Here is a 22,904-nt window from a genome sequence, read left to right as displayed (position 1 = left end):
GAGTCTGGGATGCACCTTGGTTTTCCACGGAGCTTGGGGTGATGAAGCAGTTTGGTAGATGGCTTACTTGCAAGTGCATGAAAAATTATGCCTGCTGTGTGGTGACGATGGGGGCACACCAAGCTTACTTCTCTTCAGCCACTGCATCTGTACAATGCTGTCTGGGGGTTCAGGGCGGGTTTCTGTTGTAACCCACCCTGAGCCCGCTTGCGGGGTGGGCGGGATATGAATATAATAAATAATAAAGGGTTTTTAAAATTGCTTGCATCCACCAAGATTTATATCCCACAGTTGGTTCAGTTCAGTGTCAGGATGCCAATGGAATGTACTCTGGTCATAGTTGTATGGAAGACTTCAGAGGGGGAGACCCTGATGCTGTTTAAAGTGTTTGGCCCCCATGTCTAGACTTGACCCTCGCCCTTCATGCCTGTTGATGTCAAGCAGGGGTGGCTGAGTGGGTCCAGGAGATCAAAAATATGTCTCTGCCAAAAGGTGTCGTTCCAATTGCTTTAAAAGAGCTGGCCGTTTGACCCCTCCTGATGAATACCAGTGAAATAAATAAATACCACCTGGTGACCAATAATCTTGTTTTGGGCAAGGTGCACGTGCAGGTGGTGGCTACAGAGCTTTCGCAGGCTGGGAGGAGACACATTAACTACAGCCTTCCATCTGGGTTCAGGCCTGGGCTTGGGATGGAAACAGCCTTGGTTCACTGCGGAAGTGACAGGGGGAGCTCACCTTTGTTGGTTCTTTTGGACCTCTTGGCAGCTTTTGATACCATCGAGCTATTGGGAATATTTGGTTAATTTGTATATAGTTAGTAATACCTTTATAGTAACACAGCAGTTATTTAGTCAGAAGTGTTTTAAACTTCAAATGTGCATTAATTAGTCTTCAGACAAAATCATAGAAAAATGCAACTTACAGTTTTATTGAAGTAGATTCCTTCCATAGCAGTATCTTGGAGAAGAGGAAAAGATCCTAATCTAAAGAGTTACATTCCCTAAATCTAAACCACGGCCTGAGATAGGTGGTGAGGCTGAGATGTGAGTCTGTGGATAAGGCCTTCATGGCAGAGCATGGAGGGTTACATCCTTCGAATTCAAGACCGCAAGGCAAGAGAGAGGTCTCCAAAGAGGCATAGAGACTAGGAGGAGGAGTCAGGAGGCGTTCCCACATCAGACAAGAGAGTAGCAGCTTGCTAGACTTACACATACATACAGAGAGACATGCAGCGCCCCCAACGTCCAAGCCATGCTGAGTCGCCTATTCCAACATGAGCATGGTATCGTTCTGGAGTGGCTGGCTGAGTTGGTAGTACAGGGCACTGTACTTTGGTGGTTCAGCTATTACTTGAAGAGAGCTGGGTTCCACATGCCTTAGACTGAGTTTCTTCACATTGTTATGAGGACCAAATGGAGAATGTTGTAAGCTACTTTGAGTCCCCATTGGGGGAAAGGTGGGGTATAAATAACTAAGTAAAATGCACATGACAGGGACAATTCCAACCTCTGGCCCTCTGGAGATTGCTATACTCCCTGCTTTCAAGGGTTGTTTCTCTGACCAACAGAGGTGACTCCACTTTATTTAGTCCTCATTGTGTCTTTGAGGAAATGGTATGCTTTGTTTTTTGACTGACGATGTTGGTGCCATCAGCCAGTCATGCTTAGTTCCACTAGAGTAGGAAGCCACCCTGGGACAACCATGACCTCGTAAGGCCCATCTCCTCCTCAGCATGCCCTTGCTCTTCTCTGCTGACTTATCCAGCCTGTTTGTTTCCATCTCTGCAGCCAGTCTTTTCTTTGGCAGCAAGAGCCCTCACTGAGAAATTACTACATAAAACCCCAAATACAATCCAAATGTTAAGAATTCATAATCTTCACAGTTGTTTGTTCTCCCCCTTGGCATTTTATTACACATCCAAAACGTTGAAAGATCCTCTTACACTTCTGCAAGTCTGCCTGTGATATAGTGTAAATGTGTCACATGACACTGTGATAGAAAAAAATTTGACATGGCAGACCGGATTCCACTCCAGACTACAGGGTGGTGATCCTCTGCCTGTAAAGGTTCCCTGCAAGTAAGAAACTACTGCACTGTTGACACCGAGTGTTCTGTCAGTCGGTGGAGTGCGGAGCTGGTTAAGGTCTCCTTCAGAGCAGGGATCCACACAGGAGTTGGAAGCTGACATCTGCCCTTCAGGACAGTGCTTAAGATCAAGGTCACTAACTGCATTTGCCAAGTCTGGTTTTATAGAAATACATCAGCCCCCGTGAACTGGTTGAACCAATAAGGCCCTCTGATCTGCCTAGGCTGTAAACACCTTGAAAAGGAAAGAAGTTCCACCCGTTCCAGGGCTTCATCCAGCTAGAAGTGGATGAGACCTGATCCTGCGAGGACCTATATATGCCAGCAGTGACAAGTTCAGTAGCAGGAGTATGGGCGGCAAAGCATGGCACTTCTTCGCCGTTATGCCGCCTCTTCATGGGCCAGTCTTTGTCATTCCTGCCAAGTGGGAGGAGAATCCACTTGGGGGTCTACAGAGAAGAGGGAAGGCTGTCTCAGGATCCGGTGAATTGAGGCATCAGGAGCAGCTCCCTCAGCCAAGACCTCAGAGTCCAGAGGTTCCAGGCCCAGTCCTACGTTTGGTTTGGGCCCAGGAGGAATCATAACAGCTACGGTAGTAAGTGTTGGATTAGTCCATGGCTCAAAATTTTCACATCAGCATGAAGCTGCCTTATCCAGAGGCCAACCACTGGTCTAAAAAATTTTCATTCCATAGAATCTTAGATTTATTGTAGCTCCAGCCCCTTATCTCAATTTGTTGGAGATCCCAGGACAGTGAAGGGCTTTTTCCATGGCAAGACGAAGGGCTCGCCCACCCATGGTGCTAGAGGGGAGATACAAGATTCCCTTGCGGGAGAGACCTCGTCCTTGTGGACTGGTGAGGTGGGATCAGTTGAACATGTTTTGCTTCACTGTTTTTATCATAAAATATGTTTGAAAATTATCTTCCCTTTACTTAGGAAACTTTCTGGCCGCTCGGACGATGAAGTTTTCAGGGTGCTTCTGGAGGGTGTTGACCCTTCGTTCATGGTGCGAAATTTTTCACAGTGGCCTGTAAAATCCGCAACGAAATTATGTGTACGGAACCTAAATTTTAGCCAATTTCTTTTTAAAAGCTATATTTTTGTACAATGGATATTTTGGTCAAACTTTCTGTATTTGTACTCTTCAGATTTGTGCTGGTCTTAGACTGAATAAACGGACTGATTGGTCCATTAAGGTCTGTTTCCCCTCCTCTGATTGGTAGTGGCTCTTCAGGCTCTCCGTCAGAAAAGGTCTTTGACTGAAGATGCCAGGACTGAGCTGTAGGCCTCTGCGAGCAAAGAAGGTGCTGCATGACTGAGCTGTGGCCCCTCCTCTCATGGGCTTACCTTGGGACAGTCAACCTCTCACAGGGTTGTGGTGAAAATTAAAGTGTGTGGGGGGGGGGAGGTCCTCTGGAGGAAGAGAGAGAAATTTAATTATTTTATTTGTTAACAAGAACAAAGCTTCTAGTCCAGCCTCTGATCTCTTTCTACTTGCAGAGTTCTTTTCCAATAGGCAAGCATTCCTGCTCTCCTTTTGCTGCAGTCAGTGAATTCTGACAGACCATCTCTTCATTCCATTTCATGCCTAGACCAGTTCTCTAAAATGACTTGGGATGAAAAAACACCTCCCCCCACAGACAATCAATCATAGTGTGGGAGGAGGAGGAGGACAGTGCTTCCCTGGTAAAAGGGTCTTTCATAGGCAGACTCTTGCCCCCCGCCCTGTGAGTTATAGTGTGATCAAGACAGCGGTTCCTCTCTCTTCCCTTCCCCCACTTGCATCATTGGCTGGGGTGGATGGTATGGGCTACTTTCTCAAGAACTGTGTTTTATTATAATGTGTTATTTTGATGATGATGTGGTTTTATGGCGGTTTTAAATGTATTTTATATCCTGCTGTGACCCACCCTGAGCCTGCTTGAGGGGAGGGCTAAAAATAAAAAAATAAATAATGAAAACGTCTTAAGATATCTTTTTCCTAGAGGATAGAAAGATACAGTTCTATTGCCAGAATAGGTATACATATTTAAAAAGTTCTCATGTAGGAGACAGAATTACACATTATGAACGGGAGGGGAATGCCATCCAAGGTGTCACTGCCATGTTGAACCCTTCCCTGTGTGTGTCGTTTCTTCCACCTTCCAATGATGCCTAATGATATGGAATATGGGGGACTGCACAGTGTGACTATGTTGCTACTGGGGGTGGGAGAGAACCGGGCCCAGGGATGATGCCTTCAGCAGCAGCAGCTGCTCCAGAGGATGTCTCCTCTGACAGGTTCTCCTGTCAGCAGCTTCATGGCCAAAAGTGAGTCTAAAAAGTGGGCACTATTGAGAAAATCTCTTGTAAGGATATACATTTAATGCACTGATTAAAATCTAAATTAACTCAAGTAAGACAAATTCTTCAAAAAGAGTTGTAACAAAAGTTAAATTTTAGTAAGCAGAAGTGTAAACGTCAGCTTGTTGCAGTGTTTATGCCTTCTTTCATAAGTTCAGGGTTAATTCAGATTTCAGTTTTGGGTCTGCATCCATATAACTATTATTCATTATAAAATAAAAGGTCTACAGTTTAAGTTTCATAATTTTCATATGCCAAGAAAAAACAATGCTGATGTTACGTTCTTTTACATATTTACTTTCTTCAAAATATTTCCACGCATATTTGAGATACACATCTAAAAATACTGGCGCCAACATCATCGACTGCTTGTATTAAACTGTGTGTAATACTGGCCAGATGGAAAATTGGCATATACTTCTTCATCAAGGGCAGCTCTCCTGCAAAAGAAAAACATTCAATTTATCAATGTTTTGAAGATTAAAACTTTAGTTCATGTCTTTTACATGGTGTCTTTTTTACAACTGTACATTAGACAATAATAAAATATTTTCTCTCTGATACAAAGAACAGTTGCAACCAAAAAGCATTTGTTGCAAAATTTTATTTAAATATCCACACTGTGTAAAACACAGTTGGCACTTAGGGCCTGCTTCAGTTCTGTTTCCCCCCAGATATTTTCCAGGCACAGGAAGGTAGCCTAGCTGGAAAGAAACAGAAAGAAATGGAAGTATCTGAAAAAGACAAGTGTCTCCCCACAAAACAGGAGAAAACTTATGAAAAAGCACAACCTACAAACAGTATTCAGACTCACCAGAAAAATACAACAGATACTACAATCAGCAAAAGACAGCAGAGACCCCCCTCACTTCTGCAGGAGTATACCCTGCAGCTGCGGACAAGTTTACATCGGGACCACACAGCGTAGCATCCAGACAAGAATAAAAGAACATGAAAGACACTGCAAGACTTGGCCAACCTGAAAAATCAGCAGTGGCTGAACATAGCCTAACTCAAACAGGACACAGTATCTTATTCCAGGACACTAAAATACTGGACAACACATTCAACTACTTTGTCAGATTGAACAGGGAAGCCACTGAAATTCATAAGCATAAACACAACTTCAACAGGAAAGAAGAGACTTTAAGAATGAATAGAGCATGGTTTCCAGTCCTGAAAAACACCACACTAACAAAATACTCTACATCTTACAATAGCCCTGCAGATAAGATTAGCATATCAACCACCAATCCATATGCAAAAGAACCTCCTCAGGATACAGTGAAGCTTCCCCCCATTAGCATTCCACACCCTGGGAAACTCTTACAGGATGACTCAGCCCAAACCCAACTTCCTGAGTAGATAAAAATTACCTGCTAGAATCTTCTCCACACATTGACACTGAGAGATCTCTGTCTTTCGGTGCTACACCTCTGAAGATGCCAGTCACAGCTGCTGGCAAAACATCAGGAACTACAATGCCAAGACCACAGCCATACAGACCGGAAAATCTACAATAACTAATCAAGAGAGTATCTTCTGCTAGATGGCATTGCACATCTAGCATCCTGAATCTGTATTGCCGTTTAGAAATACTGTCTAGTTGCTGCACCTCTGGGCCAATGCCAGGCCTCATGCAATGGAGAAACAGTATGAGTGCCTTCCAGCTCTACTGCATGGACAGCTTCACTTTACATCTGGCTGGGTCACACAAACACCTTGATTGTGGAGACATTCCATTTATAGGATTTTTCCTCTTTAAAAAAGGGGGCAGAGTCAGGAAGATGATGTCAACAGGGCTTCTCAGCAGGTATCTGGGCATCCTACTCACCTGGGAATTTCTCTGTTCAATGGAGGTCCAGGGGTAGAGCTTGCACCTCCCCACCATGGTCTGCACATTGAGCACCAGCCTTAAGGGGTGCCTACTCTGGGGCTTTGCCTATCCCTGGTCCATTACAACAAATGTACACATTCATAATTGGAATGAGGTGCTCCATTCACAAATCCCAAAGGAGCTCCAGCCACTTCCTGGATTCTGATTCTGCAGCACATGGGGGTTGGCTTCATTCCAGCTTTTACCATGGGCCTCTTAAATAATTTGCTTTCTACAAAATACTGTCCTTAGGTGGCCTACTAGGTTTGTTAGAAGCATGTGTGACTCTGCCATGTAATAATATTCACAATCTTACATTAAAGGGGTAACTTAGGATAATAGTAGGCAGTAAGGTATTTTGGGTTCTTCATGCCAGCATAAAATCCCAACATTGTTGTTGATTATGGCAAAATGGAAGATTTAAAACCACTTACCGTGAAGCTTCCTTTCTCGGTGGTCCAGGAGTGGGGCAGTCAAGACGCTTGGGTAGCTCCTCCTCCATCTTGCGCAGGGTCGGACGAAAAGCTTGAGATCCTAGGGGGAGGAGCTCCCAGGCTCTTCAGTTCCTTTCCAAGCCCTCACAGTTCCCCATCAATTTGTCCAGGCTCTCACCACCTGAGTCATACAACTATAATACTAACAGAATAACATTTGTCTTGTTTTGTTTTTTTTTGCAACACATAATAACCTCAACAACAACCTGACAGAAAACCTGGCTCACTTTGCTCTGTCCCATCCACCTTTACATCCCATTTCCTTCCATAGCTGGGTGGGTTACGACTGCCCCACTCCTGGACCACCGAGAAAGGAAGCTTCACGGTAAGTGGTTTTAAATCTTCCATTCTCCTGTGGTCCTGGAGTGGTGCAGTCAAGACACTTGGGATGTATTCCTAGCAGTGAACCATGGGGCGGGTGACTAAGCTTCCAGGACGTGCTGAAGCACTCTCCTGCCGAAGGCAGCATCCGCAGAAGCCATTTGGTCTATCCTATAATTTCTTGTAAAGGTGTGTACAGACCTCCAGGTCGCCGCCCTACAAATCCTCTCCAAGGATGGAAAAGATCTGTAAGCAGCCTAGGTGGCTGTCCCTCTCAGAGAGTGGGCAGTGATCCCTCTAGGAGGGGGCACCTTCCTTGTTTTGTAGGTAACTCAATGCACTCTCTGATCCATCTGCTGATGGTCGAAGAAGTCACCTTGTTCCCCATTGCACTCTGTTTGAAAGAGTCAAACAAATTCTCTACCTTACGGAACTGTTTGGTTCTATCAATATAGAAACTCAGTACCCGCCTTACGTCTAACCTGTACCATTCCTTCTCCTTCTCGTGTTTAGGGTTGGCACAGAAGGGCGGTAGAACTATATCCTCCCCTCTATGGAACGATGAATTGACTTTAGGTATAAAGGAGGGATCTGTTCTAAGAACCACTTTATCCTGATGGAAAATACACAATTCCCTATTCACTGATAGGGCCCCTATCTCTGACACCCTTCTAGCAGAGGTCAAGCTCACCAAGAACACTGTTTTAAGGGTCAATTCCTTAAGGGGACATGTAGCCATGGGCTCAAAAGGTTCTCTTGTGAGCGCATTCAGCACTAAGTTCAGGTTCCAAGTCGGGAAATGGTGCACTTGAGGCGGGTTAAGCAAAGCAGTCCCCCTCAAAAACCTTTTCACATGAGGATGCTTAGTAAGAGAAGTCCCTTTCTTGGATCCCCTGATGGTTGAGATTGCCGCTACTTGTCTTTTCAGGGTGCTTGTACTAAGTCCCTTATCCAGACCATCCTGTAGGAAAAGAAGAATCTGTTTTATAGACGCCGACACAGGATTCTGTCCCTTTCTCTCACACCATTCGTGAAACACCTGCCACATCCTGTTGTAGCTATGATTGGTAGAACCTTTTCTCGAAGCTAGCATTGTCAGAATCACCTTTTCGGAATAACCTAAGGCCTCAAGTTAGTCGCGTTCAACCTCCAAGCTGTCAGTCTTAGGGCCTTTGGGTTCGGGTGTTGGATCTCCCCTTGTGTTAAGAGATCCTCCCTGCAAGGAAGAGTCCACGGTTCTGCACATGCCAGTCTCTTCAGTTCCTGGAACCAGGGTCTCCGTGGCCAGAAAGGGGCGACTAGGATGACCTCCGCCCCCTGATCCACTATCCTCTGGATTACTCTGTGTAGGATCCTCATTGGGGGAAAGGCGTAGAGAAGTCTCTGAGGCCACTCCTGGGACAGCGCGTCTACTCCCATGGCCTCCGGGTCTCTGTGTCTTGATATGAATTGTGACACTTGCTTGTTCATCACCGAGGCGAAGAGGTCCACTACCGGATCCCCGAACCTCTTGCATATCTGCGAGAAGACTTGCTTGTTCAGCATCCATTCGGACTGGTCTACTCTGTTCCGGCTCAACCAGTCCGCCAGAACGTTCTGTTGGCCTGTCACATGGCTTGCTTTTATGGATTTTAGGTTCTCTTCTGCCCACAGAAAAATCTCTTCTGTCTCTTTGCTTAGGGTCCTGGACCTGCTGCCTCCTTGCCTGTTTATGTAGACCTTCGCGGTCATACTGTCGGTGTGAACCATCACATGTTTTCCTTTCAGACTGTCCGTGAATTCCAGGAGCGCATTCTTTATCGCTTTGAGCTCCAGGAGGTTTATGCTGGCCTCTTTTTCTCCGGGAAGCCACTCTCCTTGAGTCATCTTGCCTTCCATGTGAGCACCCCAGCCTGTTAAGCTTGTGTCCATCGTAAGTGTCACTCTCTTGGGTTCCCTGGGGAGAGAGCCCTCCGAGAATCTGCCCGGTTCCATCCACCAAGCCAATTCCTGTGACAACGTGTGAGGGATCCCCACTTTCTTGGACCATCTGTGGACGATGACCCGTTGGAAGGGCCGTAAGAATCTCTGCAACGGCCGGGTATGAAATCTGGCCCACTGCAGGACATCCTGGCACGACACCATCATACCCTGTATTTTGGCCAGTTGCATCACCTCCATCACTTTTCCTGTCTGAACTGTCTCCAACATAGCCAGAATCTTCTGTTGTCTCTCTGATGATATGAACACCTTGTCCACCATTGTGTCTATTATCACCCCCAAATGTGAAATTCTTTGTGTCGGGGTAAGGGTGCTTTTCTGGCGATTGATGACAAAGCCATGTTCCTCCAGACAGTCCATGGTCGTCTCCACTGCCCTCTGGGCCGAGGCAAGGGACGGTGCCTTTATCAAGATGTCATCCAGGTAGGGCAATAGGGCTATCCCTTGCATCCTGAGGAAGGCCACCAAAGTCACAAGGACCTTTGTAAATACCCTCGGGGAGGATTTCAGACCGAAGGGAAGGGCCCTGTACTGGTAATGTTCCCCATTGTAGGCAAAACGCAAAAATTTTCTGTGAGAAGCTCTGACAGGGATATGCAGGTAGGCCTCTGACAGATCTATGGAGGCTAGGAAGTCCCCTTGCTGTATGGCCCCTGCAGTAGACTTCATCGTTTCCATCTTGAACCTCCTGGATCTTATATGAATGTTCAACCATTTCAGGTCTAGTATGGCCCGGACATCCCCGTTCTTTGGGACAATGAAAAAGACCGAGTACACTCCCTGCCTTTGGAGATGTGTAGGTACTGGTTCTATTGCCTTGATCCGTAATAGGTGCCTGATAGCCTCCATTATTTTCAGGTGCTTGGTTTGAGATGGATTCTTGGGTACTTGGAGGAAGCGCCTTCGTGGAACCTTTTCGAATTCCAAGGAATAACCCTTGGATACTATTTCCAGTACCCAGTTGTCCGAAACAGTTTTCCTCCACTGGGGTGCAAAGTTCTGAAGGCGGCCTCCGATCTGACCAAGTGTCCGATTCTCCAGATAGTCATGCTTGGCTGCCTTTCTTTTGTTCCTTGCTTTGGTTGTAAGACTTCCTGAAGATAAAGGATCTGCTATCTGACCTTGGTTTTGCTTGCCACCTGTTTTTGAACGGTCTATCATTATTTTGTCTAGTGGGTCTTTTAAAATCTCGAAAGGAATGTTTCCCTTTGAACTTGGAGTCCCTTTTCTTTGACGGCAGGACCTTCTTTTTCTCTGCATCTTCCACCAGGAATCTGTCCAGGTCTTCCCCAAAAAGCTTGGTGCCTGAAAAAGGAATCGCTGCCACCTTGCTACAAGCTGGTGGGTCCACATCCCAATTCCTAAACCACGTGTTCCGCCAGGCTGCTACGTTAAAACCCATGGCTCTGGCAGACATCTGAAAGGAGTCCAGAGTTGCATCCGCCGAGAAGGCAGCTGCCAATGCTATTTTCTTTGCTTCATTTCTGATTTCCTTTGGAACCTCTTTGCCCGCCGATGCCAGGTCCGAGGCCCACGTAAAGGCTGCTCTTGCAAATAAGGATCCCGTCGCTGAGGATTTAAGAGATGCTGCTGATGCCTCGAAATTCCTGCGCAGCGCTTGCTCAATCTTTTTGTCTGAAGGGTCCTTTGGCATACCCTCAGCATCCATGGGTAGTACCGAAGACGTTGCCAAACTGGAGATAGGATCATCCACTGTGGGAAGTTTGATCTTTTTGGAACCATTAGCCGACAAGGAGTAGAACTTGTGAAAAACTGATTGATAGAGCTTAGGCTTTGCCGGGTTATCCCACTCTGTTTTCAGAATATCATGGAAGATGGCTGGGAGAGGCACCCCTATGTGTTTAGGACCCCCTTTTGGCAGAGCTCTTTCCAAGCCTTGAGGCTATGGGAGATCCGCTTCTGTCCTTCCTGCAGTGGAATGAGGTATTTCCAGGGTTCTCAGCACCTTTGCTAGCAGTTTGGAAAACATTTCTGGAGGAAAAAGCCTAGTTTGGATCTGGTTTGTCTCTATAATTTCCTCCTCTGACAATTCTCCTTCCTCAGCATCTGAGGTTTGTTGAGATGCTTCAGAACCCCAGGGGGACTCATCTGAGTTGCTGGAGACATCCTCTATTTGCAGGTCTGCTCTCCTCTTTTTTGGTTTGATATACGTAGTGGGTTCCGCAGGCCTTTTCCCTTTAGAAGTACTAGGCCGCTGTTGACTTAGCCTCTGGGGGTCTAATTGTGCTCTAAGGTCTTTGACTGCCGAGTCTAGTCCTTTCTTGATTTCTGTGCTTAGCCAGGCCAGTATATTGGCTTTTGCATCTGGCCCTGACAGATCAAGATCACTACTCCCCAGGTTATCCCCTTGGTTGGAGTATGTAGGCCTTGAGGCATTGGAAGACTCCAAGCTGCTTGACACTGTATTAGCTTCCCTTGCCTCAGTTATGCTGGCTTCTGACGTCATTCCCGCCAAAATCTTCCCGCCTAAAAGTGAAAGTAAGCAGGAACAGTTTAAGTAAAACGCCATCTTGCCAGCCTTATCCCCTTCGACCAGTACAAACAGGGACCCAGTATCAGGGAAAAAACGTCTCCCTACTGAGACTATTAGTTCCACAATATCAAAGGGTAATTCAGTTCTCTGACCGATTAGCACCCAGCTGCTAAACCCAGGGCTGCCTCTGGCTTCCAAACTCTTCACAGCCCTACTCAAACGGTTTACCCGTGGCTCCCCCCCCCCGGCTTTTTGGCTCGGTCGAGAGTTTTCAAGAAGCCTTCACTCACGTTTTGGCGCGGCGATCAAGGCGTTTGCTGCTTCGGAGCCGCTAGCAGTCCTTCCTGAGGTTGCGGCAATGGCAGTGTTGCAGACCGCTCCTCCTGCGCCTCGGCAGACGCCGGGTCCTAGCTATCTAGGATCGTCAGCTCTGCGGCTCGTCCCCACGGCTCCTGCCGCCAAAAACAACTTGGGGGGGGAGGGAAGGAGGAACACGTCCTTCCTTTTTCCCTGCGATCTTTTTCAGGATCGCTGCTCTCGGAAGAGCGAAGAACGATGCGTCTCCTGCTGAGCAGGGCTGGAAAAAAACTGAAGAGCCTGGGAGCCCCTCCCCCTAGGATCGCAAGCTTTTCGTCCGACCCTGCGCAAGATGGAGGAGGAGCTACCCAAGCGTCTTGACTGCCCCACTCCAGGACCACAGGAGAATGATGCCTTCACAGTATAGCATGCAGTGCAAAACTTCATTTTGAACCAAATGGAATAATGCCCACCTTGCAAAGGCCAACGATGGTATAACAAGGTGGTGGCGGTACAACTGCAGGAATTCCTGAATGATGCTCTAGTCCTGGACCCATTCCAGTCTGGCTTCCGTCCTGGCCATGGGACGGAGACAGCCTTGGTTGCCCTCACAGACGACCTTCGCAGGCATCTAGATCGAGGCAGGTCAGCGCTGCTTGTGTTACTTGATCTCACAGCAGCGTTTGACACGGTTGACTATGATTTGTTGGCCAGCCGCCTTGCCGACGTGGGGTTTAGGGGGACAGTCTTACAGTGGCTGGTCTCCTTTCTCCAGGGTCGGGGACAGAGGGTGGCGCTCGGGGGAGATCTATCGCCCCGTCACCCTTTGGTGTGCGGGGTTCCCCAAGGGGCGATACTCTCCCCGATGTTATTTAACATCTATATGCGCCCCCTCGCCCAGTTGGTGCGGAGGTTTGGGCTGGGTTGTCATCAATACGCGGATGACACCCAACTTTTTCTGTTGATGGACGGCCGGCCAGACACGGCCCCAGACAATCTGGCCAGAGCTTTGGAGGCTGTGATGGCATGGTTGAAACAGAGCAGGCTGAAATTGAACCCAGTGAAGACGGAGGTCCTGCAGCTGGGACGGGGGCTGCCAGATGTTGGGATCCAGCTCCCTGCCCTGGATGGGACACCACTGGCAACTTTGCCAGTGGTAAAGAGTCTGGGTGTGCTCCTGGATGCCTCCCTATCGATGGAGGCCCAGGTCACGGCGGTTGCCAAGTCTGCATTTTTCCATCTTCATCAGATCAGGCAACTCGCCCCCTACCTGACGCCCCAGGACCTGGCTACAGTGATCCATGCAACGGTCACCTCCATGCTAGATTACTGTAACTCACTCTACGCTGTGCTACCCCTGGGCCTGATCCGGAAACTACAACTGGTCCAGAATGCGGCGGCACGGGTCCTGACTGGTATACCTTACCAGTCACACATCACACCTGTCCTGCGCCAGCTGCACTGGCTTCCGGTTGAATTCCGAATCAGGTTCAAAGTGTTGGTTCTTACCTTTAAAGCCCTGAGCGGGTTGGGACCGGCATATCTTCGGGACCGCCTCTCCCTGTACGTTCCCTGGAGATCGCTTCAATCAGCGAATAAATATTTACTTGTGGTCCCCGGCCCCAAGGAAGCCCGCCTCGCTTCAACCAGGGCCAGGGCCTTTTCAGTCCTGGCCCCAGCCTGGTGGAACGCTCTGTCAATGGAAACCCGGGCCCAGCGGGACATATTATCGTTCCGCCGGGCCTGTAAGACAGAGTTGTTCCGCCAGGCGTTTGGTGATTGAAGGGGGCGGTGCCATGTCGGCCTCCCACCTTTGGGGTGGGGAAGGTTCTCCCCACCACTGCACCTTGTTAATTTGTTTTATTATTTGTATATTGATTTTAGTTTTTGTTTTTATCGATTTTAACTGTTCACCGCCCAGAGCCCCTGGGGATGGGCGGTATATAAATTGAATAAATAAAATAAATAAAATGGTTGCCAAGGGTGAGATGAGTGCTGGTTGCAGTTAATCTGTTTTAAAAAGGAAAAAAATGTTCCCCATGAGGTTTAATGGGCTGTAGGGCCAGGGAGGGGCCTGCAGGAGTCTTGGTGTGGGACGCCCTTCTTCCTGGACTACAACTCCCAGCTGCCCAGGGCCAAGAAAGTGCGGGAAAAATAAGGGGTGGAGCCTGAATAGATAGACCCAGCTGATCCTGAGGAGAAAAGTTAGCCACATTCTTGGTTGAAGAAGGGGAGGCTCCTGCTGCGGGGTGAAACCCGGGTGCCTAGGCCCTAAATGTGGAGGGCCTGGGAGGCAGCAGAAAGGAAGTAAAGGGTGAACTTTCCCTCAGACCACCATCCCCTTAAGGTAGAGTAGGGAACAGTGTGGTAGGGAAAGCAGATGGCGGTTCTCTTCAGTTGGATTTTCTGCCCTATGAGTCCTGAACAGGGGGGGGGGTCTACCCCTGTGTGTGGTGCCTTTACCTGCTTTGTATGTAGTGCTCTGTATATAGTTATTAAATTATACTTTTTTGGAATATAAAGGACCGTGTGGTGCTCTGACTACGTAAGCTCCCCCACTTGGCACGCTACAGGAAGGGAGGGAGTCTAGGAGAAACTGATACGGCCAGACCTTGGTGGGTTGCCAATTCTCCAGGGCCCACCCAAAGATCGGGGAATTCACTTCCCAGTAGGGAAATTCAGTTAGAGAGGTCTCACTGCCCCTCAGTCAGGTGGTGTACAAATCAGTGAGTGGTGGCAGCGATGAAGAGTGTGAGCCACGCCCACCAGGGACGTTGGGAGGCGGATAGCGGGGCTAGCAGGCCATTTCGGCAGCTCAGTTGCTCGGACTGAAAGCCAGTGCCCGTTCTGCCACAAATGGGCTCATAGATGGCTGCATTTGACACTGGACTTGGAGGTGGTATATCCAGGACAGGCTCCATGAGGTTACAAACCTGAGAGTCGGTGTGGGGTAGTGATTAGACTATCAGACTAGGTTCTGGGAGACCCTGGGTGACCTTGGGCCAGTTGCTCTTTCTCAGTTCACAGGGCTGTTGTTGGGAGGATAAAATGGGGGCAGGGAGGACAATACTGAATGCTGCTTTGGGTCCCTTTGTGGAGAATAGTGAGGTATAGATACTTAAATAAGCCAAAAAAGTAGTAAGTTGAAGCCTGAGGAACAGCAGCCAGAATGCACTGTTATGTTGACAAAGTAAAGGCAGAAGGCTGGAGCCTTAGCATTTATTTATACCAGACCTGACCAGTCCACAGACTTCACACTGCCTGCCCCTTGCATGCTCCTGCTGCCCCTTAAGGGCTGGAGCACTCACAATCCCAGCCCTCCTTACCTTCTTTTCTGATCCTGGGAGAGCTGAGCATTGAGGCTATCCAGGGCTCTCCGAAGCTCCCGATTCTGGCGTTGCTGATGGCGCTCACAAAGCAATTCTGCCCGGGCAGCTTGGATGCGCTTCCTGTCCCACTCTGCATTTCTCTGACGCTCCTCTTTCTCCAACCTCTGTGACAAAACAGAGCATTTGTTGATTTTTTTCACGGCCAGCAGCCAGGTCTTCCTAGATAAGTGATATCTGTACAAATGGATGTTGTGCATACTTACTCTTCAGCTGCAGTGCCTGGTCCAGAAACTGGAAAGCCAGGTTAGCTACAACAGCACCAATCATTTGGGGGTCGGGGGAGTATTGAATCCAGCCCTGGGCTCATTCAACAGAAGACTGGCACTACCCAAAAGGGGGTCTTGAGCTTACTGAATACAAGTTGGCACACTTATATACCTCTGTGTGTACACGTACACACACACACACACACACACACACAAAACAAAATAATTGTTTCTCTCGCAGCTAGATAGACGCCAATTGAAGTACTACATCCAGTTATAGGGGCCACCACACTTTGAGAAATGTGGCCAGACTGGAATGGTAAAGTGTCTGGGGGAAAAGCCCTGCGAGGAAAGGTTAAAGGTACTGGGTATGTTTAGCCTGGAGAAGAGAAGGCTGAAGAGAGACATCACAGAAAGGCTTGTTCTCTGCTGCTCCAGAACACAAGACTGGATCTCATAGGCTTAAATTACATGGTGGCTGAACTACAAAGGAAGCTTCCTAGCAGTAAGAGTGGCCCGGCAATGGACTCTTGGAAGGCTCCAGAGCTCCTCAGGCAGAGGCTGGGTGGCCATCTGCTGGGAGTGCTCTCGCTCTGCACCTCCTGCACTGAGGAACTGGTCCAGAGAGCCTCAAAGGCCCCTTTTAATTCCAGCACACTATACCCAGGAAACTGACTGGGGCAGCAAACCGGAAGTCATCCTTCAGGTCCTCTGCGTGACATTCATGCAGCCTTCTGAGGGCTGGTTTTCAGTAAGGAAGTGAATCACAGAAGGCGGGCAGGGGGCTCACAGGACAAAATGGTCTGGTAGACCAAATAAATGCACCCATTCGCTCTGAACGGAGAAGTTCTAACCTGCCTGTTCCCTGGCATGCTAGCTTTCTAAGTGCAATGACAGTTCTTCTTAAATGAGTATTCCATCATGTAAGTAACATTCCTCAGTGAGAAGCAAGGCTTACAGCACTGAGCATCTCAGTAATCATCAAAAAAGCCTTCAACAATATACCAGCAAAAAAACCATTAAAGATTGAAAATGCAATGGAGGCTCACGTTCCCGGGTTCCGCACCTGATGATGTAATCTGACAGCCAGGATATGGATGCACCAGTTCCCACCAACAGCAACTCTTCGAGAGCATGGCCTGGGCACAAAGCTGGCAGTGACTCTTGCACTCCTGCGGCACTTTGAGCACAAGGGAAAGGAGGCATTAACAGGAGATCTGAAAGACTGGTGTGAACCAAGGAGAATAACTTTTATTATTATCCCCACAATGCAGCTGGGGAGCTGGGGCTGAGAGGAGTAGCTTACCCAAGGTCACCTGCTGAGCTCATGGCAGCAGAGGGATTTGAATGAGCAAAGTGCTGATTTGCAGCTGAACCACTCAACCACTATGGTACAGCAGTTCTCCTGTCTTCCTGCAGCCTCTTCTTTCTTTGGAAAGACCATTCCATGCATGGAATAGTAGGATACTGTCAGGCCTGGCTAGGGGATTCTCTCAGACTCTCCACTTGATCAACCACGGTTGTATGAGTTAAAGGCCTTTATTAGATAATGCTCCCTAGTAGTGCATGAGTACAGAGTAATTGCCTGGAATGCCAAAGCCAAGTCTTCCCCGAGAGGTCATACCTCCAGTCCCCTCCTCCCAGTCCAAACAAGAGTCAGGTGAAGTTGGCGCGAAAGTCCTGGAAGAGATGCAGAGCTGAAATTCCCAAGGTCTGTTCCCAGACACGCTGCTCCAGCTGCACTGATAACACCACTCGGCCCAAGCAAAGCATAGCCAAGATACAGTGAAGGAGGAAAGCTACCCTACTACCCATCCCCCCACAGTAGAAATACATTCACAGGTATGGCAGGCAGGCTAGCTTGCCTGCCTGACATTATCCCCCCTCCAAATTACATCTATAATAAGATCACCCCTCCCTCGGTTTATCAGGATAACATTTGTGAAAAGCTTCTACGAGTCTTTTAGCTTTTACATCTGTAGATTGAACCCACTCATTCTGACTCTGGTCAAAGTACTTCCACTGAATGTGTTAAAACAATTTTCCTTTTTTTCCATTTTGAGTCCAACAGCGCTTCCACTTCATGAGGTTGTCCATCCACCATGAGAGGTGCACGGACTCCAGATTTCAGGTGCCTGGTGTCTGCCTCCGGGGCTTTTTTCAATTGCTTAAGTAAAATACTGGGTGGATGTGTCTTAAATTCTTTGGCAAGTCTAGTTTAACCGCCACTCCATTTATTACTTTGAGTATAAGGTCCAATGTACTTCCATCCCAACTTTTTGCTCGGTTGTTCCCGTTTGAGATTTTTTTGTGGACACAAACTTCATCTGCAGGTTTCAGATCACGGGGGGCAGGGGAGCATTTACAGTCTGCATGTTTTTTGTAATTTTGTTTGGCTTTTTCCAGAGTTTTTGTTATTAGATCCCACTGTTCCACGATAGAGTTGCATGAACAATGTGGCCAACTTTTTGGCTGTTGGCAACTTAGAGCATGGGATGAAATGGGCTTGTTTAGAAAACAAATCCAACCCCCCCCCCCCACACACAAACAATTACTGTTTTCCCTTTGCTCAGGAGAAAGTCAGTGATGAAGTCCATGGAAACTACAGACCAGGGTCGGGGTAGGGTTTCTAGAGGTTGTAATTGTCCCAGAGGTTCCCCTCCCCTTTCCCCCCATTAAACAGGTCCGACACGTGGATACATATTGCAATACATCCATCTGCATTCCTGGCCACCAAAACTGTCTTTTTATTAAGTGCAGTGTTTTTAATAACCGAGATGCCTGGCCAAATTGGCATCATGACTTTGTTTCCTCTTCCCTTGGTCCCGGCGGGATATATATTTTGTTGTTCTTATACCAGCAATCATTTTCTCCTTTCTCTAAGTCCTCAGGCTGATTCTCCCCCTTGCATCCTTTTCTAGTTCCGCCTTAACTTTTTCTTCCCACTCAGGGGGTGGGGGAAGGAAAGGTGGTCTGTCTTTGCTGTTTGGTTCCTGGTAATTATGGCACCTCCTAACTGGGTGGGGGAAAACATCATACCTACCACTTCCTTCCATTGGCTGTCGTGTTGAGGGAGGTGAGACAGTGCATCTGCCAGAAAATTTGCTTTCCCAGGGAAATGTTTCAGTACAAAGTTGAATCGTGAGAAAAACTCCGCCCATCACAGCTGTTTGACTCCCAGTCTGTGAGGCTCTTGCAGTGCCTCCAGATTTCTATGATTAGTCCACACCTCAAATGGCACCTTGGACCCCTCTAAACAGTGCCTCCACATACTTAGGGCCAGTTTGACCACTGCCGCCTCCTTATCCCATACCGCCCAATTCCATTTGGCCTCCTAAAAATTTTTGGACACATAAGCACAGGGGCGCATTTTCCTGTCCTCCCTCCCCTGCAGGACTCCTCCCATAGCGACATCGCTCGTGTCCACTTCTTTCACAAATGGGTAGCTCTCATCGGGATGGCGCAACACAGATTCGGAGGTAAAGTGAGTTTTTAACTCCTCAAAGGCCGCTTGGCACCCCTTAGACCAGGCCAGTTTGGCGCTCGGTTTCGCTTTCCCAGTGCCCTTCCCTTTGGTTTTCAGTAAGTCTGTAAACGGCAAGGCAACTTGAGCAAAAAATTTTATGAAGGGTCGGTAGACATTAGAAAACCCTAAGAATGACTGTAGCTGCCACCGCATTTTAGGGGCTTCCCATCCAAGCACTGCTTCTAGTTTGTTTGGATCCATTCCCAAGCCTCTCCCCGATACTCGGTACCCCAGGAAATCCAGCTACTCTTTACGAAACTCACACTTGGACAGTTTCACATACCGTTTGTGTTGGTACAGGGTTTTTAGCTCCTCCTGCACCAATTTCACATAGGATTCATAATCCTCTGAATACTCCATCATGTCATCAAGATAAACGATCACTCCCTTATAAAGGTAGTTGTGTAAAACTTAATTAAATTCATGAACACCCCAGGGGCTGCTTGCAACCCGAAAGGCATGATGCAATGTTCTAACTGCCCGGGGGGAGGGGTATTAAAAGCAGTCTTCCTCTCATCCCCTTCCTTTATTCTCACTCGAAAATATGCATCTCGGAGGTCCAGCTTTGTGAATAGTTTTCCCTGAGCTGCTACCCCTAATGAGTCTCTGATCAATGGGATGGGGTAGGTGTTCGACATCCACTGGCACTGCTGGTGCCGCCGCAGCTTCCTTCCTGTAAGTAGGTTTGGCTGCCCCTCGAGCACCTTTCTGGTAACCTCCTCAGCTTCGGTTCCATCTCCAGGCAGCTCTTACCTTCACCCGGACACTCAACAGCGAAGTGGACCGCTTTCCCACATCTCAAACACAGCCCTTGTCTCATTCTCTGATCTCTTTCGCTCAAGGGAGTGTTGGCTCGCAGCCTCCCTCGCTCCCAGAGTCAGGCATCCGCCAATCCTTTCCGCTGACCAGTTTGATGCTGCAACTTCAGCAACTTCACTATTTGTTCCCGATTTTCAATCTCGCAAGCCAGTTGGATCCAGCCTAAGAGGGTTCGAGGGTCATCTTGCACCATCACTTTGGCCACCAGATCAGGGTTCAGGCTGGTTCTGAAAAACTCAATCTTCACTCCTTCCATCTAGTCCCTCAGTTTAGCTGCATACTCTCTGAACTCTGCTGCTTACTCCTGGACTGGACGGTTGCCCTGCCTTATCCGCCTCAGGTGGGTTCTTGCCTCTCCTCCTCGAGAGGGTCCTCGTACTGCTCCTTAAGAGCCTGGACAAATGCATCCATGCTCCCCAGTTCTGGGGTCTGCATTGAGTATAAAGTCACATACCATTTAACTGCTGAGCTTCCCAGCCAAGACCCTATGTTGCTTACTTGGCTCAGTTCATCTGGGAACTCTGCTGCATACTCTCGGACCAGACAGTTGCCCTGCCTTATGCACCTCAGGTGGGTCCTTGCCCTCGTCCTCAAGAGGGTCCTTGTACTGCTCCTTAAGTGCCTGGACAAACGCATCCACGCTCCCCAGTTCTGGGGCTTGCACTGAGTATAAAGTCAGATACTATTTAGCTGCCAAGCCTCCCAGCCGAGACCCTATGTAGCTTACTTGGCTCGGTTCATCTGGGAAAGTGTGGTCCCATTCTCTTAGGAACTTCCCCACATGCACCAAGAAATATCTCAGTTCCTCAGGGTCTCTGTCAAAATGGGCTTCCAGTTTACGCCAAGCCAGGGGCAGCAGGTTCCAGTCCCATGGGACCCTCGCTCCTCTAGGGCGTGGTATTGGGGCCCCTGGGAGGATGGGTGGTGCTGGGCCCACTGGGAGAACTGGTGGTGCTGGGCCCAATGGGAGGTCAGGAGCGACTGGATCTGGTGGCAATCCACCCAGGACCACCCCTTGGTCAAGAGGCCTCACCAGTGTCTCCCCTCCACCTCCGCAAGCCCGCACAGCTAGGTACAGTTCGCGCATTCCATCCATAATTTCCAGCACTGTCTGCCTGACCTCCTCCTTCTCCTCTCACATCTGCTGTAGGTCAGACACTCCACTCAGATCTCTGGGCTCTCCGTTCTCATTGTCTTCGCCCACGCCCTGGTCCTCTGTCGTGGTGAGGTCTCCTTCTTTGGCGTCCTCAGTTTGGGTCTCCCAAAGAGTTGCCAATCCGAATAGCTGCTCCTCATCTTCCAGGTCCCCTCCTGAATTCTCTAGAGCTCCCATTCCTCCTAAGCTGGATCAGAACAAGTGCACTCGCCGCCATTCCCTCTGGTCCTTCATCCTTTCGTACAAGGGACGTGATATTCATCCTCAGGGCATTGTACCCAGCCAGTGCCGGATTCTGGCTCCTCTCTTGGGAATTGCCCCAATTCAGGCCTGGCTAGGGGATTCTCTCAGACTCTCCAATTCATCAACCACAGTTGTATGACCGTTCCTATGGTTGTAGGATCCATGCAGAGAAATAACCATGTGGCTTGGCAAACTGGACTGAGGAAAAACAAACAGAGCTGTGCTTCTGGAAGAGGAAGGGTGATTTCACCCTCAGTCCTCCAACCCATGTGGCTATTCCTCCATGCGGTTCCTGTGACCCTGAGAATGATCTTTCCAGGGGTTGTAAGGGGCTACAGGATCAAAGAAGCATGCAGGAAAGCTCCACGTAGCCCAAGCAAAGCATAGCCAAGATACAGTGAAGGAGGAAAGCTACCCCAATACCCAGTAGAAATATATTCACAGGTATGGCAGGCAGGCTAACTTGCCTGCCTGATAGATACAGCCCATCCCTTCTAGAAGAACACCACTCTGAGTGGGCACTAATCTGCCTAGAAGAGTGGTATATAAGCTGCTGCTGCTGCTGCTGCTGCTACTACTACTACTACTACTACTACACAAAAACCTCCCTGTGCAGATGGTTGGATGTCACCCAGTGTATTTCCATTCAGGCCTATAAAAGTGCATACCAGCTTCTCCAGGACTTGCTGCAGCTGAACATCCTGTATTTCTTTCAGCTGATCTTGATTCATCCCTTTCCACCTGTCAGTTATCACTCGATTGGAGCCAAAGGAGCTGACAGCTTGCTGCGGATTCTCTGACAGCAGATCTCCCTTCAGCATATTTGAAATCTCAGTCATGTTATCTTCCAGTTCTTGCTGCTTTTCTAATTTCATTTTTTCTCCAGATACAGTGGCCTTAAAAATTGGAGAAAAGCAAATAATATAAGAAAAACAGCGAAAACCACACCTTAGCACAGAATTCTCTTATCAAACTGTACACTGTTCTAGATGAATTATCAGATATTTTATACTCCTATATATTATGCTACCTTCTAGACTCTTAGTCCTCGTTCCCATTTGAAACTAAGCACAACTGCATTTCATTGAATGCGTACATCTTCTTCAAGATGATTAAGAGGTTGGAGCACCTTTTCTATGAGGAAAGGCTAATGAGTCTGGGATATTTCAGTTTACAAAAAGGACAACTGGAGGGCATGAAAGAGGTGTATAAAATTATACATGAGATATAGAAAGTGGAAAGAGAAAAAAAAATCCCCCGTCCCATCATACTAGAATCAAAAGTCATATGACCTCACACAGCAGTCTCATATAGATATAGAAGAGCACAGACTGAACGGAACCTTGGGGCACTCCACAAACAGGTCCCATCCCGCTGCCTTTACTCCTCTAGCAGAAACTGTGTCTGACCAAACGAAAAAAGACTGAAAACACCAAAGGTTAGCATGATCAACTGTGTCAAAGGCCATTGACAGATGTCACAATGCAGGTTTTTCCACGCACACAGCTTACTCCTGCTTTTCAAAATCAGTATTAAAATTAAATTAAAACAGAGAATGACAGAAAGACTTGGCTAATGCATAGCATTAGATAGATGGGAAAGATAGAATAAAGGTATTTAAATAGAAATGAAACATGAAAAAGTAAATTTAAATAAGTTCTATAATGTAT

At 48.0% G+C, this 22,904-nt stretch overlaps 1 protein-coding gene across 4 annotated transcripts in view; it reads right to left on the bottom strand.

The window, feature by feature from the left end:
* Nucleotides 1-4,547: 4,547 nt before the first annotated feature.
* RIBC2 (RIB43A domain with coiled-coils 2) overlaps nucleotides 4,548-22,904 on the bottom strand; it is a 39,750-nt gene continuing 21,393 nt past the window's right edge. For 3 of the 4 annotated variants that reach the window (XM_055000895.1, XM_055000899.1, XM_055000897.1), the window contains exons 5-8: nucleotides 21,903-22,130; nucleotides 16,557-16,670; nucleotides 15,222-15,388; nucleotides 4,548-4,873 (exon numbers count right to left, since the gene is read on the bottom strand). In XM_055000895.1, coding sequence (XP_054856870.1) covers nucleotides 4,792-4,873; nucleotides 15,222-15,388; nucleotides 16,557-16,670; nucleotides 21,903-22,130 — 591 coding nt within the window. In that variant the 3' untranslated portion in view covers nucleotides 4,548-4,791. The remainder of the gene's footprint in view (nucleotides 4,874-15,221; nucleotides 15,389-16,556; nucleotides 16,671-21,902; nucleotides 22,131-22,904) is intronic. The other variant, XM_055000896.1, reaches the window with a different exon arrangement.

Source organism: Eublepharis macularius, chromosome 16, assembly GCF_028583425.1.
Source record: "Eublepharis macularius isolate TG4126 chromosome 16, MPM_Emac_v1.0, whole genome shotgun sequence".
Classification (NCBI taxonomy): Eukaryota; Metazoa; Chordata; class Lepidosauria; order Squamata; family Eublepharidae; genus Eublepharis; species Eublepharis macularius.
This window is presented reverse-complemented; position numbering and strand designations above follow the sequence as displayed.